The 22,637-nt window shown below is 33.8% G+C and overlaps 1 protein-coding gene and 1 non-coding gene across 2 annotated transcripts in view; both read right to left on the bottom strand.

The window, feature by feature from the left end:
* LOC111061962 (heparan-alpha-glucosaminide N-acetyltransferase) overlaps nucleotides 1-22,344 on the bottom strand; it is a 77,399-nt gene extending 55,055 nt beyond the window's left edge. Inside the window, 4 exon segments of the mRNA XM_039419961.1 lie at nucleotides 11,831-11,934; nucleotides 14,886-14,998; nucleotides 18,391-18,517; nucleotides 22,211-22,344. Of these exon segments, the coding sequence (XP_039275895.1) occupies nucleotides 11,831-11,934; nucleotides 14,886-14,998; nucleotides 18,391-18,516 (343 nt within the window). The 5' untranslated portion in view covers nucleotide 18,517; nucleotides 22,211-22,344.
* On the bottom strand, nucleotides 15,084-15,201 carry LOC120350133. Its single transcript, XR_005570648.1, has one exon. It is a non-coding gene; the product is annotated as a U5 spliceosomal RNA (small nuclear RNA).
* Nucleotides 22,345-22,637: the final 293 nt, after the last annotated feature.

Raw genomic sequence — 22,637 nt, 5'->3', positions numbered from 1 at the left:
CGTTGCCTATTTATTATGTGCCTTGATTATAGTCATTTCATGATTACATAAGATAAACCCCCTTCAAGCAGTCACATAAATTTTCAATTGAATTACTAATCATTATAATTCATTATTATTATTCAATTTTTAATAAATTAAGGTTTTTATTAATAATAAAATTACACAGAAAAACATTTGATGGATTTCAGGTAATTTTACCCATAATTACTTTTCATACTCAATGGTAACTGTAGGAAAAATTTAATGTGAAATACGTGCGCAAAGTTCATTTGCTGCACTCAAGAAACCATCATCCGCACTCGCCTACGGCTCGTGCGTAAACGTTTCTTTCGGTGCAGCAAACTGTCACTTTGCGCACTAGTTGCACAAATAACTATTTCCTACAGTTACGTTGAAAAGTGGCCATTGCTGCACTGATTACAGAACGCAAAGAATCACTTTTCCGCTCTAGTGCGGGAAAAATTTTCTGCACTCCAGATTTGCAACATGGCAACGCAAAATACTTAGTAGGTTATATGGAGCACAGTGCAGCAAAATCAAAATGAAGTTGGTAACAGTGACTGCTGTGGCTGCTATAGTGAGCAGAGGTGCAACCAAGCACAACGCGCTAATTATTAGTATTATATATATATATATATATATATATATATTATACCCAAGGACAACATTTTTATTCAATTTGACAATTAATTAAGGTTGTTATCAATAATAAAATTACACAGAAAAACATTGATGCATTTCAGGCAATTTTACCCATAATTACCCACTTTTCATATTCAATGGTAACTGTAGAAAAACTTAATGTGAAATACGTGCGCAAAGTTCCTCTGCTGCACTCAAGAAACCATTCCGCCCTCGCCTACGGCTCGGGCGTAAACGTTTCTTTCGGTGCAGCAAACAGTCACTTTGCGCACTAGTTGCACAAATAACTATTTTCAACTTTAAAAACTAAAAGCTGATCACAGTTTTGGCTGACAGAGTAAAGACGCTGAGGAGAGGTAGAAATGGGGCTGGCATTCTAGTCTCCCCTCCAGCCAGCTAGTGGAAAAGCTTTCCACTTTTCTTCTGAATAATTTTACACACTTTTCCATCGCCTACCTCCAGAGACAGACCGAGCTGACCCGTGGATGGACATCCCCTGGTTCTCCATTCAGACCATGGCAACTTAGGATGGAAATCAACTGTATAACGGTATCGTTCCGATTTCAATTTATTTTCTAGAAATTCCAAATTAATTATGCCTTGAATTATGTTTTTAAAACTGTCATATAACTTGTTTAAATGAAAAACACAATAACAAAATAGTCCAACACAATTCTGATTAGTTGTGTAAAATCATTGGTAAGAATCTTATTTTAATTTTTCAAATTGATTCAATTTCAAAAATTCATAACCTTGGTTAATTGTTTTGTAACACAATAACAAAATAGTCCAACACAATTCTGATTAGTTGTGTAAAATCATTGGTAAGAATCTTATTTTAATTTTTCAAATTGATTAAATTTCAAAAATTCATAACCTTGGTTAATTGTTTTGTATTAAAATAGATGCAGCATAACTAATTTTATAAAACCAAAATATGTAAAATTTCATATTAGTTCTCACAGAAATTTCATTTCAATAAAATAAATCTGACTCCTAATACAAATGTTTTCTTTTCAAATCCTAAAAAACATTTAGTTGATAATATTTAAAAAAAACAACTGCTTTTTTTCTCTACCATCAAATGCTACGCAACAATAATTTTACAGTGTTCCCGTCTGGGAAGTGGTGGATCGCTCCCTTTTTTCAAAGGTTTTTTAATGTGATAATTGAAATGATTGATTTCTCTATGTTTGGTCAATTAGTTGTTTCATTCGTCGAGGGGTAAGTCGAGATGTTTGAACTGATTGCTAGTCATTACTTGTTACAATTCCTTCCTTAAAGATTTTTGAACATGTTTGATTAAATAATTACTTTTACAAAACAGGTCATCAATCATTTATAACAAATGATGGAAACCACTGTTCAATCATTTAATGTTACATAGAAATGAGAAAATAAATATTGTTATAAAAACTGCGACTACGCCCCGTTTCGGAAAGCCAGTTTTCTGACTCCAGCTGTTTAAAGTCTAGAACTTAGCTAAATCCCGAGCTCGGAAACCAGCTCCTAGTCTTTTTCATTCAAGATGAATGACTAGCCTACCACAATATCACCTTCACAGCTACTCATAAAATGTAATATTAATTAAAGCTCAAATATTCTGCAACTAACAATAGTTTAATTGTTATAATTATATGCGCAGAGAGCTCATCATGTGAATTAATTCAATAGTGTTGAATTTAGATGTTGAATACTAAACCGACACATCCTACATTTGTAGTGCAAAGGATGCAGAAAAATTAGAATTAGATACTTTTGTCAATGTACATGCCATATCCCAATTCCCATCAACATTCCACCAAAGTGAACGAAACTAAACGCAGTTCTTGCAGTTCAAACATAGAAATAATTATAGAGATTGAAGAGATAAACGTTCAAATAAATGGAGTGAAGTTGAACAACCTCTGCCAGTGAAATTTCTAGGTGTCTTGCTGGACCAGAACTTGTCTTGGGATAACTATATTGATCATTTGTGCTGTAAAATATCATCTGGAGTGTTTGCACTCAGGCAGATTTCAAGATTAAGTACTGGTAACACTATCTTAACATGTACATTATATCATACCTCATAATGTCACATATTCGGTATGCAATATTGGTTTGGGGGGCTCCAGTCTCAAAATTTAGATAGAATCTTTAGAATGCAAAAGAGAGCTGTGAGAGCGATTAAAGGTCTTAAGCCATTAGAGTCCTGCAGAGAGTATTTTAAAGATCTAGGACTACTAACTGTGCCTGCACTGTACATTTTCGAAGTGATCATGTATATAAGAGATAAAAAATTTATAAGAAACTGTGACATACATAATTATGACACTAGAAATAAGAGTAAATTTTCTGCACAATACCACAGGACAGCTCAGTATGAAAATAAGCCTTCTTATATGGGTATGAAATTTATGAGTAAACTGCCGTCAGCTTTGAGAGAAAATGATAATAAGGATATTTTCAAAAAGCTATTGAGAAAATATTTAGTAAACAGGGTTTACTACAGTATTCAAGAATTTATGGATGGAGAATGAGGCTTTTGGGAGGATTAAATTGCAATGTACATTGTGGAATGTGATGTATATAATATATGTTTATATATATTCCTTTATTTTTTTGACAAATAGTCCTTGACGATTTCCTATACTCTTTAAAGAGTCAGGGAGAAAATTTAATCAAATCAAATCGAAATAACTTAAACTGGAAATAGAGCTTTTCTGCTAGACGGGAGCAGGTATATGAATCAAGCCTCGAGTCCTCTCAGCCAATGACTTCACCAACCGAAACAAAATTTTTGTTTACATCATTCTGTCGTTTTAATACACTACAGCGTAGTCCACGTTATAATGGCAGTATTTGATTAACATTGGTGTTGCTATCCTTGTCTATCATTCGACAAAACATAATGCGCTACCTTTCTATAGCTCCGCAACGTTGCCAAATCCGTTTTTAACATTGAAGATTAATTTAGTTTTATAAAGACAGAAAATCCGCATCGCTGTTCTCTTATCTTTATCAACTGTTATTATAACATGGGCCTTACTTTAGAGATTTTCTCCCGTGACACACCATAATGATATGTATCAAAGAAAAAGTCTCAAAGTCTTATTGAAGTCTTAATATTTATCTCATTTCAAACCTGATAACCAGTGAGAATTTGTGTGTATTTTTGGCTTCAAAATTCATAAAATAACTTAATTAATTCAATGTGCAGTGATAATTAAGAGTAATATTTAACTATAATTTGGTGTTTTAATTTTTTTAAATTTAAAATTTGCATCCCATATTTATTTTTGGACGAAAGTTGAGCTTGAACTTTTTACAGAATAAACATAACCTATTTTTGGAATGTAATCAAAATTTTGGGAATGTATAGTTTTTTGGGCCAAGCCTGTTGTTCCTTCCCAATCATATTTATGATTTTTTTATTGTTTCCACGAATAAATAAATAAATAAATAAATAAATAACTCACATCTTCGAGTGCGCTTTCTCCACTTCTCCAATTGTTGTATATGTTTTTTGACACCATGAACAGAATCTTCCAAATACCAGCCCGAACAATAATAGAAGGAATCCATAGAGAGCTGTTGAAAAAAGAATTCATACATTAACTTAAACAGAAAATCTACTTTATCCTATTATATTAGCAAGCAATTTCTGTATATCTGTTTATATTTTCAATATCGGGGCACTTGTTATTTATTTGTTGACTTTTGGTAAACCAAAACACAATTCTTTAAATGATTGGGAAGTACTAACAGGCACAGCCCAAAACTGTTTCTTTCCCGATTTTTGATTTATACACTATAATAGTCCAGAAAGTAGGTTATGTTCCATACACTTGAATTCAGGTTCAATTTTCTGTTCAAGCATTTGAAAACAAAAAAAAATATAATTTAGATTATATACAAACCAAATTAAATAACACTCACTAATCACTTGAAATTGTCAAATAATGATCAACTTTGAAAATTATGATATACTCTAGTTTAGGAGGATATCATCTCATGTTGATCAAATCAGATTATGTTGATCAAATCGATTGATTGTCTAGCTAGATAAAATTTCTCGCTGATTGATTTTGATTACACAGCTGGAAATAATTCTGTCTCTCTCCCACACAGGCACACGCATCTTTTGTTATCGAGAGACGACGAAATTATCATCTGTTTTCCAAGGACGATTATCCTTTTAATGTCATTCAGCGAGTTTTCCAAGAATGAGACCTAGTGCAATCGATCTTTATATCATAAACCTACTATGTTCCAAATTTCGTGAAAATCGTTAGAGCCGTTTTCGAGATCCGTAAAACATAAATAGCCATCCTTTTGATGTCATTCAGCGAGTTTTCCAAAGAATCATACCTAGTGCAATCGAATCTTTATATCATACACCTACTACGTTCCAAATTTCGTGAAAATCGTTAGAGCCGTTTTCGAGATCTTTAAATAACCAGATATAAAAATAGCCAGATATATACAGAAATTGCTCGCTTAATATAATAGGATATCTGGTTATTTATGTTCAACGGATCTCGAAAACGGCTCTAACGATTTTCACGAAGTTTGGAACACAGTGGGTTTATGATATTAAAATTCGATTGCACTAGGTCTCATCCATGCGAAAACTCGCTGAATGACATGAAAAGGATAACAATTATTCCTCCTTGGAAAAACAGATGATAATTTCGTCGTCTGTCGAAACAGAAGATGCGTGTGTGGGAGAGAAACAGATTTATTTTCAGCTGTGTAATCAATCAGTGAGAAATGTTATCTAGCTAGACAATTTAATCAATTTGATCAACATAATCTGATTTGTTGACATGACATGATAATCCTCCTAAACTAGAGTATATAATAATTTTCAAAGTTAATCATTATTTGACAATTTTAAGTGATTAATGAGTGTTATTTTGTTATTCAATTTGGTTTGTATAATATAAATATAACTTTTTGTTTTTAAATGTTTGGACTGAAAATTGAACCTGAATCAAGTGTATGGAACATAACCTACTTTAGGACTATTTATAGTTTATAAGTTAATCTACTGAATTAATTTGTAATTGAATAAAAACACACATATGTTGTCAAATTTTACACAATTGTAGAATGTGTAGATATAAACTGTGTAGAATTTGACAACATATTTTATTTAAGTTTTTTTAATTTCAACAGATTTTATTTAACTTTTGTTGAAGTTCTGACACTGTGTTACTTTGTAAATATTAGAAAAAACACTTACTCTTGTTGGAGTCTTGAGGAATGCATTTCACTCCTGAAGAGGAGCTTCTCAGCCTGACACCAGGGCGCTTGCTCTTATGGGTTGGAATGTGTGGCCAAAATGTGGGAAAATATTATATTTGATTTGAAGTTAAGTTGATCATTTAATAAGTTGGATTTGTCATAGTGGAGGTGTTTGAAAATTTCGTATTGTCCTAGTGTGTTGAGTCTCTGGCTTTTTTTAAGAATGTGTAGGATTTCGATATCTGTATGTATGTTTTTGTGATTGTGTCCTGTGGCTATTAAATGTGGCTATTAAATGGTGTCAGGCTGATGAAGCTCCTCTTCAGGAGTGAAATGCATTCCTCAAGACTCCAACAAAAGTAAGTGTTTTTTCTGATATTTACTAGTAACACAGTGTCTGAGCTTCAACAAAGTTATTATAGTGTTTCGTCATGGAAAGCAACTTCAATTTCAGATTTTATTTAATTGAATAAACTGTGTAGATATGTTGAATATGTGTGTTTTTATTCAATTATGGAACGGTTCTACAATATTGACAGTGACTAAGTCGAATTAATTTGTATTCATGATAAGTTATTTATTCATTTATTCACATTCGTCACATGGTACATAAATATTTTTGAGTAATAAATTGACAATTTCCAATAGTCTTCTGAAATTTACGATATTTATTCACTTATTGGATAAAGTAAACAATACAATAGATAAGAGATGTTTATCTGTTCAACTGAAGATGAGATGTTCAACTGTTTATAGTATTACATGTATGATATACTGTGTTGAATAAAAAAAATCAAACCAAATTTATTCACCAATTAACAACTTGTATAAGAAAATAAATAATTTTTCACTATTAAATTTTATAAAACTTTAAAGTGAAAAGCACTCACATTATTTGATGTGGCTTGAAAATGTGCAATACCAGCACGAAACGGACGTCGCCACATCAAATAATGTGAGTGCTTTTTCACTTTAAAGTTTTATAAAATTTAATAGTGATAATAATAGTGGAAACAAGATGGATAACCAACAACAAATAATTTTTGTTAAATAATTGGCTTGGCTAGAAAAGTAAATCTTGTGCTCTAGCCACGAGTTCAAACATTCCTTACTATATTTAACATTATTTAAGAATTAATTATTATTAATTTATTAGAATAAATTGAAATATTATCTTATTAATAGTTAGAAGAGAAAAACCAGGCTATTGCCCAAACCTTCCTCTATTTCTACATGCATCTCTTATGAATTCTGAGTGAAATTTTATTTGAAGATGATAAGAATCATAATATGAGTGTTTCACACCCTTTAACTGACTCGTTTCTACCAAAAACAATATCTATAGTGAGCTCCACGTTATAATGGCAGTGAAGAAAGATAGGAGAACAACGTTGCCGATCCTCTGTCTTGTCAATGCCTTCTATGGACGGTAGCTGATACAGGTTTATTGATGTAATATATAACTGTTCATTCTCGTTTAAAATTATCAATTAAATTTCATCACGCAAGAAATTCAATTCTTCAATAAGTTTATGATTAAGATGAAATATTTTGTCAATTAATTATTAATTCTACATTGTTAAAAGACAATCTGGCTACTGAGCAAAGCGAGAAAGAGGTAGTGCTGTCCGCTTTGTTGAATGATAGACAAGAATAGCTATATCATTGCTAATATTAAACACTGCCATTACAACGTGGACCTGACTATAGTTTATTGACCGAGCGAAGTGAGGTCTAAGATTCAAGTCGACGGTTTTGCATTTCTCTCAATGTTTAAATGTTTTTATGTTGCGCATTTGCGGCGAATCGCGGTAATAGAATTTCATGAAATTTGACAGGTATGTTCCTTTTTAAATTGCGCGTCGACGTATATACAAGGTTTTTGGAAATTTTGCATTTCAAGGATAATATAAAAGGTAAAAGGAGCCTCCTTCATACGCCAATATTAGAGTAAAAATCAGACTATAGAATTATTCATAAGTGATTACACAGATGTGTGGAGAAGCCAGTCTATTGCTGTATTTCCATAAGGTCTATAGTTTCAATCAGGTACTTGTGGATGAGAATACTGCATGAGGTCTATTGTTCACAGAACTATACTGAGCTGCTGTATTCTATAAGATTTGAAGCAATTAATTACATTCGCAATAGAAGCTTCCTCTATAAATTGAAAAAAACAATATAAAAAACTTGTAGTTTATATTTTTCAAAAACTTTAAAATAGTTCAACTTCAATTAAAAAATAATAATAATAAAGTAAAAAAAAAGAATAAAGGGTAGTACAAAACAATATAAAAATCTTGTAGTTTATATTTTTCAAAAACTTTAAAATAGTTCAACTTCAATTAAAAAATAATAATAATAAAGTAAAAAAAAAGAATAAAGAATAGAACAAGATTTTTATATTGTTTTTATTAATTTGTTAAATTTACCCATATGAGTGAAGTGTTTTTATGAAATTCCTCCATAAAATATGAGCAGTTGTTACCCGTGCTCCGTAACGGTCTGTTTTAAGCAGGAATAGATTGAATTTGGTTTATTAGTTCCATTCTGATATTGAGAGAATCAACAACTGTAATAACTTACAACAAATAAACTATTTGTTTGAGCTTTTATCTTGTGTAAATTTATGTTATTACAAATTGAATAAATTTGTTTTAATTATTTAAATTATAATCACTTGATTAATAGATATAAAAATAGGTCTATAACCATCCAAGGTAAATAAGATAAAGAATCTTGAAGCAAAATTTCAAGTTAATCAGTTCAAGAGTTCAGACGTGATGATGCGTCAAACATGCATTCTGTATCCCTAAAGGTGCGTACAGATTTACGCGCCGCGAACATGAGCAATTCACATTTAATCAGCTGACTATATCTGTATGTTTACAGAAACTGTGAGATACAGATATAAAAAGCTTGGCATCAGCTGATTAAAAGTGAATTGCTCATGTTCGCGGCGCGTAAATCTGTACGCACCTTATGGGATACAAAATGCATGTTTGACGCATCATCACGTCTGAACTCTTGAACTGATTGACTTGAAGTTTTGCTTGAAGATTCTTAATTTACCGTGGATGGTTGAAGGCCTATTTTTATTTCTATGTTCGCGGCGCGTATATCTGTACGCACCTTTAGGCTCAACTCACACGTATGCGACTGAAGTCGAGAAGAGACTGCGACTCTAGTCTCTTCCTGACACTTTCAAATGGTGACACTCAGACCAGTCGATTCTAGTCTCCGCGACCTCACGACTGTGAGACTGAGTCGAGCGTCGACTCGACATGTTGGTCGAGCCTCGACTTGAGTTGCGTAGTACCGTGCATTTTTAATGAAAGTGAGGTTATGTTTCATGAAAGTAATGTTTTATCATTTCAGATGAGACAATAATAGGAATTAATAAGACAATATATTCATATTAATAATTATTATAATATTGGTTACATGCAAATTAGATCTTATATTTTTGATAAAGTAAGGTTAGAAAATGGAGAAGCATGGAACTGAAGTAGTGACAATGAGCAAGAAAGTCGTAAGGTCGAGAGACTGGAGTATCCTCTACTGGAGTCGTACGATTTGAGCCGAGGTAGTCATGGCTCAACTCACACTTACGCGACTCAGGTCGAGAAGGGACTCGACTCTAGTCGAGAGCATGTGTTTCCAAATGGTGACACTCAGACCAGTCGATTCTAGTCTCCGCGACTGTCACCATTTGAAAACACATGCTCTCGACTAGAGTCGAGTCCCTTCTCGACCTGAGTCGCGTAAGTGTAAGTTGTGCCTTAGGCTCAACTCACACAACCTTGACTCAAATCGTACGACTCCAGTCGTAGATGATAAAGTATCAATCCACAATGATACAGTATCAATCAACAATATGATACAGTATCAATTCACAATGATACAGTATCAATCCACAATGATACAATATCAATCCACAATGATACAGTATCAATCCACAATGATACAGTATCAATTCACAATGATACAGTATCAATCCACAATATGATACAGTATCAATTTTGCCTCAACTCACAATACCTCGACTCAAATCGTACCATTCCAGTAGAGGATACTCCAGTCTCTCGACCTTACGACTTTCTTGCTCATTGTCACCGCTTCAGTTCCATGCTACTCAATTTTCTAACCTTACTTTATTAAAAATAAGATCTAATTCGTCACTACCTAGCATGTAACAAATTCTATAATAATATTCTTATGAATATATTCTCTTGTCTAACTCTTATTGTATTATCTAGAATGATGAAACATCACTTTCATCAAACATAACCTCACTTTTATTAAAAATGCATGGTACTATACAACTTATAATTATTAATATGAATATATTGTCTTATTAATTCCGATTATTGTCTCATCTGAAATGATAAAACATTACTTTCATGAAACATAACCTCACTTTCATTAAAAATGCACGGTACTACGCAACTCAAGTCGAGGCTCGACCAACATGTCGAGTCGACGCTCGACTCAGTCTCACAGTCGTGAGGTCGCGGGGACTAGAGTCGACTGGTCTGAGTGTCACCATTTGAAAACACATACTGCGTCGAGAAGAGACTAGAGTCGCAGTCTCTTCTCGACTTGAGTCGCGTAAGTGTGAGTTGACCCTTAAGGTGTGTACAGATATACGCGCCGCGAACATGAGCAATTCACTTTCAATCAGCTGATGCCAAGCTTTTTATATCTGTATCTTACCGTTTCTGTAAAAATACAGATATAGTCAGCAGATTAAAAGTGAATTGCTCATGATCGCGGCGCGTATATCTGTACGCACCTTTAGATGTACCAACTATATCTTCACTTCATTAGTAAAGATTATTAGTAGAATAATTGGTGTTGCTATTGACTATTGATAACTACAATTTTTTTTTTCAACATTTCATGGAAGAATAATTAAATTGTGTACATTGGCTTAAAAATGCAAAGTTAAATATTGATGATTGGAAAATGCCTTGATTAGAACTTCTTCACTTCTTTCTACGAGCCTCTTTAGAAGTAATTCTCTTAATAATGAGCAATTGAACAGTTTTTATTAGGATAATTCTATAAAATTTGGATGGATAAGATTGAATGATGATTTTTATTCATTTGATTGAGTACTTTATTTATGTAGATTACAATATATACTGGCTTATACACTTATATACAACAGCTTACAATACAGCAAAATTATAGATGAATTTACATAATATTGACTAAGAAATAATTATTGAACTGCATATGATATGAAAAAATCAATTTTGAACTAGATAATATCTTTATGCATGTACATAAATTGGCGGAGCTTTGCACATATCAATCCTATTATATTAAGCGAGCAATTTCTGTATTTATATATCTGGTTATTTATGTTTAACGGATCTCGAAAACGGCTCTAACGATTTTCACGAAATTTGGAACATAGTAGGTTTATGATATAAAGATTTGATTACACTAGGTCTCATCCTTGGGAAAACTTGCTGAACGACATTAAAAGGATAATTCCCCATTGGCTGAAATAGCTGTGGATAGTAAAAAAGTGAGAGAGCGAGTGAGTATGTGAAAAATCAAAATATCGCATCCCCGAAATTCATAAGATGACATATATAGCCAGCTGTGAAATATGAACACGATCATTTTAAAGAATATTGTGTTCTGTTTATCAATAAATAAAAATAATGAGCGAAGCTCGATGCCTCGATATTGTCCATTCTTCGGAAAGAATATTCAAAATATCCTTCCCACTAACTCTCTACCAAATGACAGAGAGGTTAGGAGGAATGTTGTGGAGGGAGCCAAAGCCCACCCTGGGCTTTACAGCTAAGGTAGAAGAATTCAGTAAACCAAATCATACTTTAGGTATTTGCATAAGTTTTCTGTGAATAATTAATGTAATTGCAATATTTTGGCATTCCAGTGAATAATATAGTATAGCAGGATTAGTTTTACTCACGAAAGTAGGCATCTTCTGGACTTGAAGATATGTAGATTGGAGAACAACCATCGTTTGAGATATTCCAACCATAGATTCCATGTTGTTCAAATTTGAATGATTGACTGGAAAAAAATAGAGTGAAAGTTATTAGAAAATACCATGAATACCATGAATACCATGAAAAGACCATTAGCAATAATTTATTTATTGATTCATACAATAAGTACATCATCAAAAATGATAGGGAGAGAAAAATAAGGTAACCTTGTGCTATTCCTCTACCAAATTTAGATAAGGTTACACATAGTCCGAAATAGGGTAAGTCTTATAGTTGTTTACTTCACAAAATTTTCCGTCATTGATTATTTTCATTAAGTAGATTTTTAAAATGTTCATTTTAGTAATGAACAAGATTCAAGATTTCTTTATTGCAGAAAACATTTATACAAATGCATAGCAACGTCATAGACTAAACATGTTAAATAAAAAGTATTTACATTCAAAGAAATAAAAATACAAACACAAGCATAGAAACAAATAAATAAATTCAATTTTATTGTCAGCCAGCCAAAAAAGCACAAGACAAGTCACACAAATAGAACATGAAATAGACAGTCACACATTAAGAGACACATTGTTACTATTACATTGCTATTTAGATTACATTTCCAAATATTACAAATAACAAAGACAATATTACAAAATTAAGCAGCTAGTTCATACGTGCTAACAATAAGAATTAAGGTATGCTGATTCTGCTCTCGTAAAATTCACTTAATTTATAAAAAGGATTTTATCCAGCCAATCGTGCACCTTTAATTTGAACAGCTGGAGTCAGAAAATAGGCTTTCCAAAACGGGGCGTAGTCGCAGCTTTTACAACAGTAGTCGTAGTTTTTATTTTCTCATTTCTATAATTGGAAAAATTTTTCCTTGGCGGAATTAGACATTCCTAAATAATTAAAAATAGCTGAAACTTTTCATTATTTTCTCTTTATTCTATTTTGTGTTCAATTTTCTAGTTTTTCGAAATTTAATTCAAACGTGACTATGACAATGACTGCGACTACGCCCCGTTTTGGAGAACCAATTTTCTGACTCTAGCTGTTCAAAATCTAGGACTTAGCTAAATCCCGAGCTCGGAAGCCCTAAGAGATTCAGAATTTCTATTGTAACCATAGGTTTTCAAATATACAATACCATAGAGGAAAAATGAAAGCATAGGAAGATATCCCATGGTATAGGGGCGGTTATGTTCCAAATTTCCCTGTCAACTCAAGCCGATAGCCCTAGTAGTTTTTTCTCGCGGAGCAATGTGACGCTGGTAGTCTCTCATACTGTGCCGTTCTTACACTCTCACTCAGCAAAACAGTAATAATAGACAGTAGTCGACAGTTATCGGCTTAACAAAAAATCTTCCTGTCCTTCAAATCTAACTGCTATCCTCTATAGAGGTCAGTGGCAGGACAGAGAATCGGCAACGCTGTCCTCCTTTCTTTCTCCACAGCCATCATAACATGGACCTCACTACACTATACAATTTTGCTCTTCTACAAGCCTTCTTGATCCTAATAAGTCATAAGTTGGGTCACGTGACAACAATGATTAATATTGTTATAGTGAGGTCCACGTTATAATGGCAGTGTTTGATTAGCAATGGTATTGCTATCCTTGTCTATCATTCAACAAAGCTAATAGCGCTATCTCTTTCTTGCTTTGCTCTGTTGCCAGATCGTATTTTAAAAATGTAGAATTAATAAATAAATAAATTAATTAATTATTAATGTCAATTATTATCCCTCCAGCGGTCCGAAAGTTGCATATTAGGTGCTGGATTGTATTTTTCTTAATAAGTAACATTATTTCAATTGTGATTGGTTACTATGCAGTTCTGTATATTATAGACTTTGTTTATTTGTTTTTTTTTATATGCATGTACTTTACATTTTCTTGTATCGAGCTTATTGAGAATAAACAAACTTCACTCATTCATTCAATAATTAATGAACAAAATATTTCATGTTAATCATGTAAAGTCATTATGAAGTTATTGAAAAATATCATTTCTTGCTTAATAAAATAGAATTGATTATTTTAAACGATAATGAACAGTTAATATTACATCAATAAACCTGTATCAGCTACCGTCTACAGAAGGCATTGACAAAACAGAGGTTCGGCAACGTTTTTCTCCTACCTTACTCCACTGCCATTATAACATGGACCTAACTATAGGATATTCAAATTAACTATTTTCGAACTATTTTAGACTGATACTACAAAATTATTTTCGCCACACTGCACAGAAAGCAGCTGTTTTCCAGTCCCTACGTAGATCTGAAAGACATTGTTTGCAGACGACTCTCGTCTGACGTCAGAACAGGTTTCTTTCCGGCCTAGGCCCAAAAGAGTACCCTTTCCAGCCGCTAACATGCAACTAAGAAAGATGATCAAAAAACAGCTGATCAAAAAACTTTTCATTATTTGCGTTCATTATTCAATGATTAAAACATTTATAATAATATCATCTTATTGTCATTTGAAAGAATAAAAAAGTATAAACTCAACCTCCCACATAATTGAAAATCATCTTTTAGGTTATTTAGACAAATCAGAATAAAAAATAAAAAATAAAAATACTTGGACAATTTCCTGATATTCCGATTACCTCAGATTTTGCTAGAGCTATCACCTTCCACTTCTGCTTTCGGAAGTGCTTAGTAAACAACTATTCTCATATATATATATATATTGTTTATTTTTGTGTGTGGCGAAAAATAGCGTTCGCACCACGGGAAAAAATGTTTTTCCGGCTCTCAATCTTTTTTAGTCCTTGGCCTACGGCCTCGGACTTGAAAACCGATTTCGAGCCGGAAAAATCTCATTTTCTGCTCTAGGTGCGAAATATACTATTACCTCTTTACTACCCTAAACAGAACTGTGAGGTCAAAAATTGTCTTCCAAACATTTCCCTCTATAACCTTTCTCTTTGACTGGACTATTAGCAATTCTATTGCTTTGTTTTTGATAGATTTAATTAAAATTAAAGATTTATTAGATTTGTTTAAAATTACCTGCAATGATCAGCAGCGTGGTCTTTCACATAGAACTGAAGCCGATCTGTTGTACTGACGAGCAGTGAAATTGTGCTGTTCTGCGGAATCTTCGTCCATTTTGTATAATCACACTGGAATAAAAGGAGTTGAATAAAATATCAAATGCGATGGTAAGGTTCAATATTATTAAATACCAGTTTCCTTTTTTAAAAGACATTGATCAATATCTGGTTCATAGAAACAAATCAAAGTAGGCTCATCATGTGTTCAACTCCACGGAAATCTTTAGTAAAAGGCGAAAGATTTATTCGACTTTGAAGTGGAACCTGAGCTATAAAAATACCAATATCCTTGTTTTAAATGATAAAACTTATAATATTAACTATTCAGATTTGACAATAGTGTGAAGACAATTGGGGTATCTTAGCTCAAAAATAATAAATATCATGCCAAATGCATTGTCAGAATCTCTTTCTAATAGGGGTAGACAGAGGATGGAACAGATAAATAAGTGGGTGATACAAAAATTTTTCTTCGACATCAGTCAAATATTATAGTTACTAGTAATTTATTGTTAACTTCGATTTTTTGTAGCTTTGATTATTAGTAAATAAATTTTTATATTGTCTAAACAGCTGATACTCTCACTCAGCGGTCAGGGTTTTGCCCTTGCTGGGTGGTGCCATGTAATTTTAATTTATTTGTAAAATAGCATAATATTATAATCTAGAATATTTCTTTTGTAAGTTTTCATTTTGTATTTTGTTTTTATGGGCAATAAAGATGTTAAAAAAAAATGACATTGATCAAGCTCTGGTTCATTATCAAGCTGTAATAATGGTAGCCAGTATTAGAGCAAACTCCTCTAAATACCATTTATGATTCTAAAAAACGCTTCCCGGTGGTTCGGAACCAACTTGGAGCTTTAGGTCTGTATCTCTCATCATCGAAAGAACTACCTTCATTCATCACTGATCATTCGTTTCATTACCCACGCACAAGCCTAGAGCTCATCTGGGCATCATCCTCAGAAAAAAGAAGCTCTTCCCACCTCGAAGGTTTTAGTTTCAAGCTTAGTATTTCTAACTCCAAGTGCCGGTTGCACAAGATCCGGTTAAATTTGAATCGTGATTAAACCCACGAGAACCAATCAAAGAATCTGTCTTATAAAAAAGGCCTTCTCTGATTGGTTCTCGTAAAATTATTCACGGTTGAAATTTAACCGGCTTTTGTGCAACCAGCATTCTATGTGTCTACTAGAAGTTCAAAATACACTACAACACCAGCTGGATGTCCCCAGGAGACGCCTTCACCGATCACAGACCAGTTATAGCCCTGAATTTCTGCCCTGAAATTCTTCAACAAGCTGCCTCCTGGTGTGAAGCAGTTTAGTGATGCCTTCAAGAGAACTGTCAGAAAGCTGCTTTGTGACTAGGCATATCATAATGTGAATGAATTTATGAGTGATGATTTGAATTTCAATTGAAAGTGGTCACTGTTTCATCTGCCATCTGAATAGTTGTTATATAATCACGTGTATTGAAATAGAATTTGATGACGCCATCGATCCCACAAGTGTGGGTCATGTATGAAACAGTAGATATAATAATAATAATAATAAATTCATTTATTCTTCCAATTTATACATTACATATAATCAGAAATTATGAATAGTAGAGTAGATAATATTATATCACATCAACAATATTGCAAATTATAAAATAAAGATAATAAAATAAATTATTAAAGTATTAAAAGTACTTTTTCCCAAATGTTAGGTTAGATTCTTTCCTGGCCTTGTTTAGTTTTGCACGTATAAGGTTTATTTTATAAAATTTTCTACGATCATATTTCACACTTTTTCTGAAACTTGCTTAATCTCCTAAAAGTTACACAAACACCATACTCTTGCCAAGTTGCTTGCCAAACGTCTGGGCGCGTTCGTCGTCATTTGTACGCACTCGGCAAGAGTGTGGCGCCGGCATTACACTTGAGTATTAACCATACAGGAACCAAAGGTGCCATCCAGACACTTTAAACTACAATTTGATGATATAATACGGGTTTCTAGGCTTGTACGCACTCGGCAAGAGTGTGGCGCCGGCATTACACTTGAGTATTAACCATACAGAAACCAGAGGTGCCGTACAGAGACTTAAAACTACAATTTGATGATATAATACGGGTATTTAGGCTTGTACGCACTCGGCTAAAGTGTGGCGCCGGCATTACACTTGAGTATTAACCATACAGAAACCAGAGGTGCCGTACAGAGACTTTCAACAACAATTTGGTGATATAATACGGGTTTCTAGGCTTGTACTCACTCGGCTAAAGTGAGACGCCGGTATTACACTTAAGCTGCGTACACATATTCGCGCTTCCAACCAGCACCGAGCACGCTCCTCCCTCGTACCGCCCTCGTACCACCATCGCACCACAGTCGCACCGCCCACGCACCCATCATGAACGTTATGGTAGATGTTAGATCTTCTCGCGTTCCCCGGTCGAACTACTGTTGCTCCCCGATCGATCATCAATCGCTCTGCTGGAGTGACGTTCGGTTGCGGAGCAGAACGACAGTCTGTACGCACCTTTAAGTATTGCCCATACAAAAACCAGAGGTGCCGTACAGAGACTTTCAACCACAATTTTATGATATAATACGGGTTTCTAGGCTTGTACGCACTCGGCAAGAATGTGGCGCCGGCATTACACTTGAGTATCAACCATACAGAAACCAGAGGTGCCGTACAGAGACTTTCAACTACAATTTGATGTTTAATTAATGATATAATACAGATTTCTCAATGGAGGAGGAGACATTGGAGGATCAAGGAAGAGATGGACATCGGAACAAGCCTTTAGAAGCCTATAATGAGGTCCAAGTTATAATGGCAGTGTTTGATAAGCAATGGTATTGCTATCCATGTCTATCATTCAACAAAGCTGATAGCGCTATCTCTTTCTCATTTTGCTCTGTTGTCAGATCGGCTTTTAAGAATGTAAAATTAATTATAAATTAACAAAATATTTCATCTTAATAATGAAAATTCATTATGAAATTATTGAAAAACTATTCTAGCTTAATAAAATATAATTTATTATTTTAAACGAGAATGAACAGTTAATATTAAAATTGAAGTTGCTTTCCATGACAAAACACTATTCAATAACTTTGTTGTCGTTCTGACATTGTGTTACTTGTAAATATTTGAAAAAACACTTACTTTTGTTGGAGTATTAAGTGAAACGCATTCCTCAATACTCCAACATAAGTAAGTGTTTTTTCAAATATTTACAAGTAACACAGTGTCAGAACTACAACAAAGTTAGTTAATATTACATCAATAAACCTGTATCAGCTACCGTCTATAGAAGGCATTGGCAAGACAGAGGATCGGCAACGTTGTTGTGCTCTCTTTCTCCACTACCATTATAACGTGGACCTCACTGTGATCCACGATAGATAATGATACGAGTTTATATTGTGATTTGAGGCTATAAAATTTCAAAAACTCACCTTATAACATTCTTCAGTCTTCAGGTACAAATCCGTGGGATGTATTATGTTGCCAGAGTGTACATTTAGACATGCCTGGTCGTATTGTAGGACTGTGTCGCTCTTGCAGTACTTTTGAGACCACATCCTGAAAATTAAACTAGAATTAATAATTACTAGTAGTTCTGTGAACAGTAGACCTCACGCAGTATTCTCATCCACAAGTACCTGATTGAAGCTATAGACCTTATGGAAATACAGCAATAGACTAGCTTCTCCACACATCTGTGTAATCACTTGTCAGCTGATTTATGATGAATAAATCTATAGTCTGATTTTTACTCTAAAATTGGTGTATGAAGGAGGCTCCATTTTCCTTTTATATTATCCTTGAAATGCAACATCTTGAAAATGTATCTTCCTATCAACGTTAGTAGACAGTTGGCTATAATACTATCCGTTCAAAAACATCGAACATCTGAAAATGTATCTTTCCATGAACGTTGTAGACAATTGCAGCCAGACCTGATAACAGTGCTCACACTCACATTCCGGGACGACACGTTACGGTACGATAGGACAGAAAGCTCGATGTTTATTTAGGATTTTTTCTAGACATTTTTAATTGATGAATTATTAACTAGTAGTTCTGTGAACAGTAGACCTCACGCAGTATTCTCATCCACAAGTACCTGATTGAAACTATAATATACCTTATGGAAATACAGCAATAGACTGGCTTCTCCATACATCTGTGTAATCACTTGTCAGCTGATTTATGATGAATAATTCTATAGTCTGATTTTTACTCTAATATTGGCGTATGAAGGAGGCTCCTTTTTCCTTTTATATTATCCTTGAAATGCAAAATTTCCAAAAACCTTGTATATACGTCGACGCGCAATTAAAAAAGGAACATACCTGTCAAATTTCATGAAAATCTATTACCGCGTTTCGCCGTAAATGCGCAACATATAAACATTTAAACATTCAAACATTAAGAGAAATGCCAAACCGTCAACTTGAATCTTAAACCTCACTCCGCTCGGTCAATAATACTGAGGGTGATTCCCACATAAGCTGTTATGCTTGTGCGTGGGTAATGAGAGGGATGATGATGAGAGATGACGACTACTTTTTAGATAATCGGGACCAACGGCTTATCGTCTCCTCCGAAAGCTGGGGGTGGCCGTATCTATGTGATTTGCTATGGTCAAAAACTTTTGCCCCGGTCGAGATTCGAACTCGGGTTCTCTTGATTATCAGACCGACGCGTAATCACTTACTCCAACGAGCCACCCGAATTAATTGGTTTTATTGAATGAAAAAGGCTAAGAAGTTGTCAAAAAAACACTGATTAAGGAAAATTCCCAGTATAGTTTAAATAACCAGATTCATTTCAACCAATACAACACTACGAATTTAGTTTTATCATAAAATTGTAAGCATACATTAGTCAATAGTTTCTCCATTTACATATTTGTTTTATTATCTTTCACACTTGTTTTCTTGGTTCTTATTTTGTACTGAAAGTAAATTTTATTATCATGGCGATTCTGTTGCTCAAGCCGACATTTTGTCACACTGTTGAGTGGGAGGAGACTGTCAAGCTAGGCCAATGGCAGGTGGTCATGCTCTCGACCAATAGCAGTACTCGCCTACTAGTATAAATTCTGCTGCTCTTGTATTTAGTTTTAGTTTATCAGAGATTGACAATGGTGTAATAACCGAAACCGGTCAAATCAGTGGTTTTTTGACAACTTCTTAGCATTTTTCATTCAATATGAATAATTACCAAAATATCAACTTCTCAACTAGGCCTACACAAAAAGTAATTGATTTTACATCATTTTTTTAATGTGATTTTTATAAGAATCTTTCCTACTTAAATTGAAACATTGCATTTTGTATGTGGATAATCTATAATATAATAAAGGATAGAACTGACTTGTACACGTACAGGATAGGAAATTCACGTATATCGCATCATCACGTCTGAACTACTGGACTGATTATCTAGAAATTTTGCATATATAGATTCTTAACTTACCGAGGAAGGTTTTAGATTTATTTAAAGGTGCGTACAGATATACGCGCCGCGAACATGAGCAATTCACTTTTAATCAGCTGATGCCAAGCTTTATCTTATACCGTTTCTGTAAAAATACCGATATAGTCAGCTGATTAGAAGTGAATTGCTCATGTTCGCGGCGCGTATATCTGTACGCACCTTCAAATTCTTCAAGATTTCTTTAGGTCAAGTTTACAGTTTGTCAAGTTTACAAGTAGACTCTTGTGAAGCACGGGTTACGGTAAAGTAAGTAAGTAAGTAAGTATCAAGTATCAAGTAAGTACGTGTTAGTAGCTAGTATTTAATAAGATTGAACAGATGAAGTTCTAATGCTAATTTAAAGGAGGTATCTCCTCCACAGCATAAATAATGAAGATTTGTGGTGATGTCTTTCTATTTTCTTGACTGTGATATACTGGTTTTAGGAATGTTTCTTTTATTGTATAAAATTTGCCGATCTTTGTCTTAGTTTGTTGTATATATAACGATGATGACTATTAACGTTCATTGTTATATTTTGGAATTTTATATTGAATAGTTGATTATTTCTTGCATTCTGACAATAAATGAATCTTGAATCTTAAAATAACAATCTAGATTACTTTTATTGTAATTGATTGGAAAACTTTGACACTGCCTATCTTAAAACTCCAGTCCTTAGCAAAGACAAGTAAGTAAGTATTCAAGGAATGATTCTGCTGACAGGGAATTCGTTTTATCATAAAGAAAAAGATATGCCATGGTATATTAAATGACCAACATGGATGTTCCACGCCGTCGACTGTCTAAAGTCAGGGATTGTTTTCCGGTGCTGGCAATCAATTTAATTGCCTGCCACACTCAGTGAAGAGGCGCTCACCTACCGCGTTCAAGAACACCCTGTCAAGGTGGCTCATTGGGAGAAGCTTCTATTGTTTTGATGATTTTTTCAATGATGATTAAGCTGGTCTGTGACGCCGCCATCTATGTGTAAAATAGTTTTAATTTTTGACAAGATCTATCCGGGGAAGCCTGATGGTCATCGATCACAATATTGGATATGGACAAAAATTCATGGTGAGCTTATGTGTGTGTGAATAATAAACATACAAGTTTATCATGCAAGTCCTAACCGTAGTGGCCAGTCTTATGCCGCATCTTTGTGTTTTAGAATTCAATTAATTAGGTCCATAAAAGGGTTCACTAAAGTGAAGCCCACTGGGACCCGTCAAGAAAAGTAAAAGAAAAACAACTGCCTTGAGGCAGAAATCAAATAAGAAAATAGGCACTCACCACACTGTGATCCAGTGTGGCTCTAATGTTGGCCCAGTAACAATCTAGCTTTTTGCATTTTCTCTTTTCTAATTTTTTGACGTCTCTTTATGGTTTTGTGACCATATTATGGACCTAAAATACAACCTAAATCCAAGCAAATAAAGTCATTAGGATCTAATAGTTAATAGTTATATTAACTACCGTATTTATAGCAACTTATATATTATTCTAAGTAATATTTACTCATTTCATTAATGGTAAGATTTGGGAGATTTTATTTTTTATCAATTTGATTAAATTGCTCATGTGTAGTTAATCCTAGGCATAAATTTAATACAGTATTTATCCTGTTCATAATCTCCACTTGCACTTTGAGAACAAAAGGGTATGTATGTAGGTCTAAGTCTGAGAATTATAATAAAGTTAGAAATTTTGAGAAAAATATCACATAGTATATAAAAGAGAATAGACTCTGTTGTAATTATAGTTATATTATTAGAAACAATTAAATATTACCTGCAAGACTTTACATTCAAAAACGGCAGATTAGGTTAACCACAGGAGAAAGGAGAATTAAAGAATTGGTGAGTGGTGACGGAAAACAGCTGATTATTCGGTCAAAGTCGGAAGCATTCGAGAGCGCACTCTCGCACTCCCAGCACTTATTCACCGATCGACTGGTTCTTAGATTTATACGTCGTAGGAGTTGACAGCAGTCATTTACACGAAAGTATTGCTACTTAGTCCAGTCTCTTTCATCATAATTAGAGTAAAGAAATTTAATTAACCCTCAACTGGTCACCATGGGTATGTGAGACTCATGGAAATTTTGGTTCTTGTTGTAGTTGTAGCAAACGCTTCCTCCCAAGGTATATAAATTAATAGGTACTCTATGAAAGTTTCTATAGACCTTGTCTCCTCCTACAGTAAGGTCCACATTATA

The sequence above is a fragment of the Nilaparvata lugens genome, chromosome 2 (assembly GCF_014356525.2).
Source record: "Nilaparvata lugens isolate BPH chromosome 2, ASM1435652v1, whole genome shotgun sequence".
NCBI lineage: Eukaryota > Metazoa > Arthropoda > Insecta > Hemiptera > Delphacidae > Nilaparvata > Nilaparvata lugens.
Note: the sequence above shows the minus strand (reverse complement) of the source record. Positions and strands in the feature narration are given on the sequence as shown.